The sequence below is a fragment of the Panicum hallii genome, chromosome 5, assembly GCF_002211085.1.
Source record: "Panicum hallii strain FIL2 chromosome 5, PHallii_v3.1, whole genome shotgun sequence".
NCBI classification, from domain to species: Eukaryota; Viridiplantae; Streptophyta; class Magnoliopsida; order Poales; family Poaceae; genus Panicum; species Panicum hallii.
The window spans coordinates 49,542,588-49,554,655 of NC_038046.1; the positions used below are offsets into that span (position 1 = coordinate 49,542,588).

The following is a 12,068-nucleotide window of genomic DNA, read 5'->3' on the forward strand; positions in this document are numbered from 1 at the left end:
CACTTTGAAAAGCACTTGCTTTCCAAAATATGCCAACAATAATGGAAGGGAGGAACACATGTCAGCATCATCGCTCATCAGTACTCCAGGGCCTCGGTATTCACCACCATCAATCTGCAGGAAGGAGAGAACCAGATCAGCCAATGGCGCACCCGAAAACAGGAGGGTATCTGCCGGTGCCCAACGTGCAGGCACTCGCGCAGACTTGGAACGGCTCCGGCGATCTGGTGCCTGACAGGTACGTCAGGACAGAGGAGGAGGCCACCGCCGAGGAGGACGTCGCCGGATGCGCGCTTCCAGTCGTCGACCTCGGCAGGCTCCTCGATCCCCGGTCGTCGGAAGAGGAGCTTGCGAACCTCGGCTCTGCCTGTCAGCACTGGGGTTACTTCCAGGTACGTGAAGACGTCTTGATTGATCAACAACTAACAGGAATCTTTCTGCGAGCGAGGATAGGATTATTGTTGATTTCCTTTGAAATTATTGCTACCCGAACGGGGAATTCTCGTTGGTCAGCACACCCACAACCGGCATGTTTTGTAGCTCATCAACAATGGCGTGCCGGAAGAGGTGATCCGGGACGTGAGGAGAGACATAGCCGAGTTCTTCAAGCTCCCGCTCGAAGCCAAGAAGGCGTGCGCGCAAGCTCCGGACGACATCCAGGGCTACGGCCAGGGCTTCGTCTTCTCCGAGACGCAAAAGCTGGACTGGGCGGACATGATCTACCTCAAGCTTCGCCCCATGGAGTCGCGGAACATGAGGTTCTGGCCCGCCCACCCTCCGTCCTTCAGGTCATGAAGATGTGCGCCGGCCACCAGATCAGACGGCCGCTGTTCTTTCCTCCATCTCCGGATCAGCTGTAGTTATCCTGACTCCGATTCCTTACGCATGTACAGGAACTCCGTGGATAGGTTCTCGACGGAGGTGGTGAAGGTGACGTCGTCCTTGCTGCGGTTGATGGCCGTGGACATGGGCGTGAAGCCGGAGCGCCTCCTGGAGAAGTTTGGGGGCCAGCCGCAGACAATGAAGGTGACCTACTACCCGCCGTGCAGGCAGGCCGGCGATGTGCTCGGCCTGTCGCCGCACACCGACGCCTGCGCCGTGACGCTGCTGCTCCACGTCAACGACGTGCAGGGCTTGCAGATCAGGAGGGACGACGGCAGGTGGCTCGCCGTCGAACCTCTCGAGGGTGCATTCATCGTCAACGTCGGTGACACACTCCAGGCAATTACTGTTACATGAGGTCCAAATAATCTCCGTACTATCATAAGGTACACTCCCTCTCCAGAAGCCATTATTCAGGAAAAATTATAAAGAGAAATGCTACTTTTTCTATAGCAGATTTGTCATGTTTCAGTAAAATGGTCCAATAATAAAATAAAATATTCTAGGCAGAGAATAAAATGTTTCATAAAATCGGAACTAACATTTGTAGTTTTCTGGTAATAAATTGTTCCATATGTAAAAATAAAATGTTCAAAAATACAAGGTGCAATTTTGGCACATGTATTCTACAATGGAAGGATGAATCTGTTGTTGACCGATTTTATGGGTGATAATCTATCAACAGATAGATAGATAGATTCCATCCTCCAATTGTCACTTCAAACTGCAAAATAGGCGAAAGTCTTTTGAAATTTCCTTGTACATTTTTACTTGATGTTATATCCATTTATTTTGTGGTCTTCAATACTGTACATAGACTATCATAATGATAGAAAAAAGGAATGGAGAAGTAGGATTAAGTCACACTAAATCAGTGGATTAAAAAATATAAATATTATTTCAATCCACTCTACAGATTACACCAAATGAGAAGTATGGCAGGGTCTAATTTGCAGTACACTCTCTCGTCCTCTCCTATGCTGGCAGTGTGTCAATTAAGAACTCTGTATATAGGTGGGACATTTGCATCTTCAACAGAGTTCTAGTGGGCAATTGAAATTTCATTCTTTGTATTGAAATTGATTTTACGAGTACCGGGATATAATTTAGAATACTACTCCCTCCGTCTATAATGTGCATTTTGATTTAAAAAGGGAGTATTTCCGTACTCGCTCCCTTTTTAAATGCCTGTCATGTTTGACCACCTTTTGAATAGTTCTTTGAATAGTTGTAAGCTCACGTAAGTTAGAGCCTAAGACATATATATATTTCTACTTTATTCATAAAAAATATCTTACACATAAACAGGTTGAGTTGAGTACATTTAGATATTGTCCAAGGCTAACTTGACCATTTCCGACTAAAAATAAACTAGCAGGCACTCGAAAACAAAGTTTAGAACTAGTACTACTAGGTATGTGTGTCCCTTGGATGAAGTTCATAGGTATTTGGAAGGAGATGGTAATAACAGGAATAGTAGTATTGCACTAGTGGCATCATCATCATTAATATCAACAATAGCAGCAATGTCAATAGCTATAACAATAATTACAAAACAATTATTGATAAACATTTTAATGGAGGATATAGTAATTTGGTTTTGATCCATCTTGACAAATCTCAACCTATCTATAGTCAAATCCTGAAAACATTTTTAATGACAATGATTATGACAACAACAACAGTAATAATAATATATTTATAGGAAAGCATCTTTAAATTTCATGGTATTCATTGATGAAAAAAGAATGCGGCTGAGTTCGAGAATATGTGAAGGCAACCTACAAATGACTTTCCCTATATATCGTACAAAAGAAACATTTGGCTAAATATTATTATATGAACATAACAGTAAGGGAGACCATATTAAAGATTACCATATTTTAGAATGCGCAACTGTATATTTTTTTTCAAAAGTCGCATTGTGCACATGTTTAGTGCATAAAAGCTGCTCCAAAGGATTCGAATTCAAAATAATTTTATGATGGTTTCTAATATATAGCGTTATCCTAATAAAAATATGCCATAGTTGAAGAAAAGAGGGGTTACTTTTACTAGCTATCTTTTCAAATACCAGTCACTTTTGACCACTTTATTATCTTTTGATATTTGTAACCTCAGATAAGCTAAGAAATAGATTTCATTTCATCCTTACAAATTTCAAACACGCTGGACAAGTACACTGAGATTATTTTCCAAAGCTAACTTTGTCATTTTGATAAAAAAAAACTAGCAGGTCCTCGAAAAGAAAATTTTAAAACTACTACTACCTAGGTATGCGTTTCTTGGTCGAAGTCGATAGGTATTTGGAAGCAGATGAAAAAGTGCTACTAACAGTAGCAACATCAGTAGTTTCATCATTAGAAACCATAATAGCATACTTATAGGAAGGTATTTTGAAGCTAATATAGTAATCTGCTTTTCAGTCAGTCTTGAGAATTTTAAACATATAAGTAATCACACATTCCATAATTTCATTACCTTAGTGATGAAAAGAATTAATGTAGTTGAATTCTAGAACATGTGAAGGTAAACCTACAAATCTACTTACATATAGAAAATATCCTACAAAAAGACATGTGAAATAATTGCTACACATTTATATAAAAGTAAAAAGGGTGTACCTATCTAAAGGCGATGGGAATTTTCATAAACATAAACTATATTTTTTCATTGAGTCAATACCTCAATACGTCGCACTCAAAATATAAAATTTTAGGATAACCTAGATATAGAGTACATGCGTCAATAAGATAAAGGTCATATGTGACCTAGCTCTTGTTCAAGTTTTTTAGGCTATAAAGCAAACTCTTTTAAAAATATAATTATAGAGATGTCGTGAGCATCAGATATATTTGCTTTAGAGTCACCATCATTCGAATAGATGCATGCCTCTAACAAAGAAGATCAACTATAATAAAACTAGTATGGTCTTGATTTGCCTAGGGCCCATGTCATCATATAATTTTGAGGTGTAATCATTAGATTAATATTTGCTTGTATTGTAAGATATATTAACTAAGATAACCTGTTAAATTGTAGAGTATAACAACAAAGAAATGTAGAATGTGAAAACTATTTTAATGTAGACCAAACCAAAATAGCAGATATTAGAAACTTACATTCGAAGCAATATTTTAGGAAAAAAATTATTATCTCTTTGTTGCTTTACATGCAACACGAAGGCTTTGAAAAATATTATTAACAGAATTCAATTATATAATGCTTACTTACAAGAATTATTAGTAGTTCACTAGCTCTATGCAATTATTGATAACAATGGGCATTGAAAGCAATTAATTTCGATAGGTCGTTGAATGGAAGGAGCCGGTCAAATAATAATCAATCGATTAGATACCCGTAACTATATAGCATTACTTCAATTTCCCAAAAGGTGGCTTGATTACTTTCCACTCCAATGGATCTGGTTTTGAGAATAGCTTTGGGTCAAGAGAAGTTCTGATTGAAGTTCAATATGAATCTTTTGATACTTATCATGAGATTTATGACCACTATTTGGTAGTGGAAAATAGAAAAAAATAAATCTGTTCTATATACATGTGGAGGAATGGATTGATTTCAAACTTAGTGTCACAAATATTTGTACTGTAATACGCTAAATTTAGGAAAAACGTAAATGTTTCAAGGGATTTCAGACTTAAAAATATGTTTGAGGGGATTTAATCCAAAACAAATTAGAAAGATCTTTTAAATATTTTCTAAGTCAATTCCACATGATGAGTATTGAATATTTGCAAACAGTATCAATAGCTCAAAGCAGATGCTGTTATTTGATCAACTTTATGCTCTTCTTTAAAAGCTTTAGCACTCCAATTTTAGGAAACATTGCACAAAAGCACACTTTTCAAGCAAAAAAGTTTATTTTATCAAAAAATTAATTGCTTCCTAATGATTAATACATGCGTCGTGTGGCCTTCCATCCTTTGCGTTCTTACAGCATCTTGAATACAAAGATGCGTGGATACACTCATTGCCAACTTCAATTAAGAGATAAAAATATGGCATGGATAATGAGGATCCTCATGCTCGGACCCCACATCGGTTGCCTTGGCAGCTTTGAATGGGCCTTTAGTACCGATGTGTGTTAGCAGGCTGGCACAGATGGGGCGACATGGATAAGGTGTTACGCATTTGTGCGTGTTAGGCACTGACCAATGAATGACATCATAGTGTACTTGACGAGGATGAGCTAAGAATTGCTATGCAAGAGTATGGATATGTAGGCACCAGAGGTTCCAAGGCTCATGGAGGCCTTGTGGCAAGGTGTGGAGGTAGGGGTGGGTTGGTTGGTTGTGTTGGAGGTGGTGGTGGTAACTAGAGCGCCTGGAGGTGCTTTAATTATTTTTTCCCATGGTGGAAGCTTTTGGAAGCTTGATGATGAGAGTCATAAGGTGGACGAACCTTATTGTATAACTATAAATTTAAATTTTTGAAAAAGAATGCAGACAATGCATGTAGCAACTCTAACCTCGTGTCTTTCTCCACATAAAAATTGAAAGAACTATGTCTTGATGATGAGTGAGGGTTGGATCCTCTCCATACCCATTCACAATGAGCTTGCCAGACACGAGGGGGGCGGGGGAGGGGGGGGGGGGGGTAATCAGGCTATTTCTAGTGGAGGTTTCATGAGAGTTTCATGCATATTAAATAGAGTGCCATATCACCATTTTAGATGATGTGGCACTGGATGAATTAGGAGAGAGATGAAATGGATTTCATCTAGATGAAACCATGTATGCACGGTTACCAACTTTTGATGAGTCTTAGAATTAAATGTGATGAGAGCCTATGAGCAAACATGAAACAATACATTGTGGAGTGAGTTTCATCTATGATTTCATTTGTATTTTATTGATGTGGACACTCTTGGAAACAACAAAATGAAACTACCCATTGAGATTGGCCTTAGAATTACTCTAGTGAGTTAGGAATGCTAGAAATTGTTTTTAACGCTATTTAGACACGGTGGGTCTAGTTTTAAAGATAAAAGATAAGGTTGGCTGTGACACTTACAATCTATTATTGACGGAAGTATTGATTGTGTTATAATTTCAACACTTTCAATTAATAAAAGTATTTTTACAAAAGAAATAACCATTAATAAAAATATGTGCATTAAATGCCAAAGACTATATATGTTCAATGAGTTAATTGGATCGAGCCGTATGCATTCTACATTGCTACTCTTCGTATTACTCGCTGCCAGCAATCAACTAGTTTGTTATGGTGATTTTAATACCTGCAGATGTTAAGCAACGGCAAGTACAAAAGTGTTGAGCATAGGGTCACGGTGCACCCAGACAGAGAGCGCGTCTCCGCGGCGATGTTCCACCAGCTACTCCCGAACACGACGGTCGGCCCTCTGCCTGAGCTCGTGAAAGGCAGCGGCGGGGCGCGGTACAAATCGGTGGATTACACGGATTTTATGAAGCACTTCTTCTCCACGAAGCATGATAAAGGAGTGAGCCACCTCGACCACTACAGGATTTAATTGGCTCAAAGAAGATGATGGAGACCTTGCTATCAGGTTAATGATGTATTATTTGATGGATGAACTCTGAAAAATAAAAGCACTTGTGATGCATGATAAATATAACGGGCAACATGTTTCTTTTAATACGTGTATGTGTTCTGGTGACTTTTTTTCAATCAATAACTTCAGTAACATAAATATTTACTAAAAGCAGCTTACCACTGATATATAAGACGAGCTTGTCTACCTGTTTTGGCTGGAAACTTTCCTGCAAAATCCTTTTTCTTTTCTAGAGAAGAAACATGAGCACCTTGATTGTCACGCCCCCAAATAGGACTTAGACGGGACAGCCGTTGCACACTTGTAAGAGTTAATTTATAACCGTGCAAGACGAGTTTTAAAGATAAGTGAGAAGTGGATCAAAAACCATTCTTCTTTATGAATTCATATTTTGAGTACATCTTGTAATATTCAAGGGATATTTTACGTGGTAAAAAAGAGAAACAAAGATGTTAAGACTACAACTAAAGCTATGCCTAGTTGCTTCCCTTCCCTCCTATCTTAGTCCAGGTTCATAAGCTGCAAAAACACAATTAAAGTAAGGGTAAGTATGATAGATCATACCCAACATATAGATATATGATATTAACAAAACCAACATAATGAGCATAAGCCAAAACATTCAACGCAGATCATTAACACAGTATTTTAGAAACAAACAGTAATTGAGCTGATGTCACACATGACCGTAAGCTTTCCAACTCGGGAGGCATAGGGGTGAAAATTCACACTTTAGTACTCTATAGAGGGGTACTCCGACATCGACAGTCTTAGCTAGAACACCATGCATCCATGCATATTCTAGAAGAGCAGAGTTTTTTGACCCTTCGAAAATTGCATCTCTTGACTTACTAGTGCATGGTCGCTCCTACGGATCCATCACCAAGCACCCTATTCGGAACAAGAGCCATCTCTATTGGAGAACTCAGACAAATCCATTTCTGAACCGCGACAGGTACAATGCAATTGCCGTCGCAACACCAGCTTTATAAGTCATCACACGGGCAGCATAACAGCATAAAATAAAAATACAATCAAATTGTAGGCATCACAACAACTTAAAATCACAATATCAGAAATATAAATTGCATGCGGAATGTAAATTTTCATTTTACTTAATAACACACAGGAGGTAAACACCACAACTGAAAGTATAAAACTCACGTGAAAAATAAGAGCAACACCATAACTAGAAATGTAGAACACACGCAAAAATATAAAGTGCACTCGAAATGTAAATGCTCGAATATAAAGATTAGTGTAATGTCAATAGTTAGTAGTATTATAAAATATAATTACTGGAATATAAAGGTTAGCAGCAGAAAGTTTTATCTAAAATATAAATTCCGAAATATAAACTTTAATAAGATGTTAGTAAGTCAATATCGTATAGGCAGCTTGCATAAAGTAAATATTAAAATATAAATACCAGCATAACGCCAGTACGTTAATAACATATAAATCGCTTGCCTTATTAGTATAATCGAATGTATTTACTGCTCTCAGACAGTATTTTGTCTGCACTTTGGCTATCCTCCCTCTTCCAGCTAATAGCATCTTAACTTTATGGTAATATGAGTCATTTTTACAGCAGCACGACACTGGTTGCTGCTACTAGCTACCACTAACTGTCCATGGGTCCAGTTCTCATAGATTGATGCTAACAAGAGGTTATTTGGATCCGCCGGACTAGTTAGTGGTAGCTAGGGTGACGGCTTCGGAGTGGTGAGGGCTCTCATTCCTCTTATTCTTCTTCGCCATGGCGAGGGGCGTATCCGCGGGGTCCGCATGCTCCTGCTTGCGGTGGCGCCAACGACGAGCCAAGCCATGGTGATGGCTTTAATTTTCATGGCGCAAGGCCGTCCGCCGGTTTGGCGTCGGAGCCTACAGGAAACGAGATCAGCCATGAGCTCCCCGCGGCGGCGACGGCGACAGCGCGGCCCTGGCAGTCGGGGGCACGCGGCGAGGCCTACTTTTTTTTTTTTTCAAGTTTGTCCATTTTCCTTTTTTCTCTTTGCTATTAATCTGGAAAAGTTTTTGTCCTGAAAAAGTTATAAATATAACTTAGATAACTTTGTCTCGTAGGAAAACTTTTCTAACCTTTTCTTTTCGCTCAAGTTTTTCATCTTTCCGCATAAGTTATATCAACAATTTTTGTTCAGTGTTGCATTTGCACAACTTTTTCTCCAATTTTATTTGTTACACCTTTTTCTCAGAAAAGTTAATTGTACATTTTGTTTCTATAAAAGTTATGTATATAAGCTTGCTATATAAGTACGCTTAGCATTATTATTTTACATAATTTTTCATATAAATACTTTTTATTATAACATTTGTGCATAATTTTTTGTTTATAATTTTATGTATATAAATTATGCATACGATTTGGATAGGCGCGGTGGATCGGTCACAGTGGAACCACGCGGGCGTGGAAAGGAAATGCACGTTCCGCATAGGTCAAGTATAGGTGCGGTTGACTTAAAAGGGAAAATATATACTCCTGGCGCGCGCGCGCGCATTAGCAGGCATGGGGAAGAAGGGTACGTCTCCACTAATGACATGCCTAATGACAGAGGGCTCTTCAAATAAAACCAGCAGCCACAACCTTTTTATTAACACGTGCATGTGCACATCATGTGTGCATGCGTGTTCCAAATGCATACACATATGTATTCGATTTTCTTTTCTTTCTCTTTACTACGAAAACAAGTAACCTAAATGAACTGATAGCTACGTACTCTTATTAAGCTAACATGTTGTTCCATATAATTTAATTATAACAATTAAATACAGGGTATTACATTGACTTTGAAGCATTGTGGGTACAGAATGGATAGCCACCTATGTCAGAAAGCAATCTTGCACCTGCTCTCCAGGAAAGTAATTTTCTTTTCAATCTCTAGTGGAATCATGTAAATTTTGTCTACGGTAGTACATTTTAATAATTACGCCAATAATATTACCTTGAGTGCTTGACCCACCCATATAGATGACTTCCTCTTATCTTTCTTTGACTGATTATAGGATCTAAACGTAAAATACAGCAGAGAGAAAGAGACCGATTATTAGCCTATACATGCCAGCATAATCATCGTTAGTTATTCAAAAGATGAGATTCGCTGCAGGAAGGCGAGGAACCAAATCAGTCAATGGCGCACGCCAATGCAGGAGGTCATCTGCAGGTGCCCAACGTGCAGGCACTCGCTCAGACTTGGAACGGATCAGGCGAGCAGGTGCCAGCACGGTACGTCAGGACGGAGGAGGCCGGCGCCGAGGTGGTCGTCGCCGCCGGCGCCGGCTGCGCGCTCCCGGTCGTCGATCTCGGCAGGCTGCTCGACCCACGGTCGTCGGAAGAGGAGCTCGCAAACCTCGGCTCTGCCTGCCAGCAGGGTTTCTTTCAGGTACGAGAACAGAGTAAAGCTATTTCCTGTCGAGCTCTTGGTATCCGAATTGTAATTCTCGTGTTGGAGTCACTCACTCACAGCTCATCAACCATGGAGTTGCGGACGAGGTGATCCAGGACGTGAAGAGGGACATAGCCGAGTTCTTCAAGCTGCCGCTCGAGGCCAGGAAGGTGCACGCGCAGCTGCCGGACGGCCTCGAGGGGTACGGCCAGGTCTTCGTCTTCTCCGAGACCCAGAAGCTGGACTGGTCGGACATGCTCTACCTCATGCTCCGCCCCGTCGAGTCGCGCGACATGCGGTTCTGGCCCGTCCAGCCTCCGTCTTTCAGGTCGCCACTCATGATGTGCGCCGGCCGGTCGCCGGCAGCCCACTCCGTTTCTCCGATCTGCTGGCTGCTGCAGGGTGCTAATTTGAGTGTCTACCGCGAATCCGGATACGTTTGCAGGAGCTCCGTGGATCGGTACTCGGCGGAGGCAGCGAAGGTGGTGTCGTGCTTGCTCCGGTTCATGGCCGTGGACATGGGCGTGGAGCCGGAGCGCCTCCTGGAGCTGTTCGGCGGCCAGCCGCAGACCATGAAGGTGACGTACTACCCGCCGTGCCGGCAGGCTGGCCAGGTGATCGGCCTGTCGCCGCACACGGACGCCTGCGCCATGACGCTGCTGCTCCACGTCAACGACGTGCAGGGCCTGCAGATCCGGAGAGGCGACGGCAAGTGGCTCGCCGTTGAGCCTCTCGACGGCGCACTCACTGTCTTCGTCGGTGACGTAATCGAGGAAAGTACAGCTAATTATGTTATTCCTTATTAATCCTTATGGTGTGTGCTTAGCAAAAGTAATAGTAAAATGATGCATTATTTAACACTTATTTAATATCCTAAATAACAAGTAAATTAAATAGAATGAGTGTTACTCTACTCCCATATTATATTTACTCTGACGGATAATATTTTAAATAACAAACTATAGCGGTGTTACAGTAGTTTCGCGGAGCTGCCGCTATGCCCACTGCAGTAAAGATATACGCTACGATATGTCATAGCGGCGCCAAGACTCTACCGCTAAATTCTGTAGCCCGCTACATTGCTGACTGGTGAGCGATTGCGACTTGCAGATCCTAAGCAACGGCAAGTACAGAAGCGTTGAGCACCGAGCCGTGGTGCACCCGGACAAAGAGCGCATCGCGGCGGCGATGTTCCACCAGCCGCTGCACAGCATAATGGTTGAACCTCTGCCGGAGCTCGTGAAGAAAGAGGACGGCGGAGCTCGGTACAAATCTGTGGGGTACGCGGAATTCATGAGGCATTTCTTCGCTGCGAAGCTCGACGGACGAAAGAGCCACCTCGACCACTTCAGGATTTATTAGTCGACTCCCATCCTCCAAGCAGGCAAATAAAATGTCGAACAGCCGAACAGATATGATCAGACAACAATGTGTTAGAATAATCTGGTCTTTGTAATAGATATGTTCGGAGCAGATTGTATCATACTCGATTTGTTAAGCTCTTAAATATAGACATAGAATAATTTTGTACAAGCCAAACCGAATCTGTAACTGATACCGTATCTTTGTAAAACTCTTGGCAATTGCCATATATAAATATGCACCCGTGGCTAGCCAAGATAGATAACCACGTTTCCTTCAATTTTACATGGTGGCTTGGTATGCAAGATTAAGTTCTAAACTTATTGATCTTGGTTTTAAGGCTTCTAAGTCAGATGCTTCTCTGTTTATATATCAAAGATTAGGAATTGTCATTTATATGCTTATATATGTTGATGATATTATTGTCACAAGTTCATCTAGTGAAGCCGTGACAGCTCTATTGCATGATCTAAGGAAGGATTTTGCACTAAAGAATCTTGGCAATCTACATTATTTCTTGGGCATTGAAGTTCAAAGAGACAAACAAGAGCTGCTGCTGTCTCAAGAAAGATATGCTCAAGAAATATTGTCTCGTGTTGGCATGATCAAATGCAAAGCTGCTCCAACACCCTTGTCAACTTCGGAAAAACTCTCTAGTCATGAGGGAGAATTGTTGGGACCAGAAGATAGTACAAGATATAGGAGTATAGTGGGTGCATTGCAATATCTTACTCTCACCAGACCAGACTTGGCTTATTCAGTTAATAAGGTGTGTCAGTTCTTACATGCACCCACCACTGAACATTGGTCAGCTGTGAAGAGAATTCTTCGCTATTTGCAAAATACTTTGAATGTTGGTTTGAAAA

General features: G+C 41.0%; 2 protein-coding genes across 2 annotated transcripts; both read left to right on the forward strand.

Moving 5' to 3' along the window:
* The first annotated feature begins 134 nt into the window (after positions 1–134).
* On the forward strand, positions 135–6,498 carry LOC112894405 (S-norcoclaurine synthase 1-like). The gene is made up of 4 exons (XM_025962105.1): positions 135–392; positions 541–788; positions 894–1,221; positions 6,149–6,498. The coding sequence occupies exons 1-4, from the start codon at positions 144–146 to the stop codon at positions 6,392–6,394; spliced, it is 1,071 nt and encodes a 356-aa protein (XP_025817890.1). The 5' UTR covers positions 135–143; the 3' UTR covers positions 6,395–6,498.
* Positions 6,499–9,536: 3,038 nt separating this feature from the next.
* LOC112894404 (S-norcoclaurine synthase 1-like) lies at positions 9,537–11,482 on the forward strand. The gene is made up of 4 exons (XM_025962103.1): positions 9,537–9,837; positions 9,921–10,168; positions 10,286–10,613; positions 10,951–11,482. The coding sequence occupies exons 1-4, from the start codon at positions 9,586–9,588 to the stop codon at positions 11,200–11,202; spliced, it is 1,080 nt and encodes a 359-aa protein (XP_025817888.1). The 5' UTR covers positions 9,537–9,585; the 3' UTR covers positions 11,203–11,482.
* The last annotated feature ends 586 nt before the right edge of the window (positions 11,483–12,068 follow it).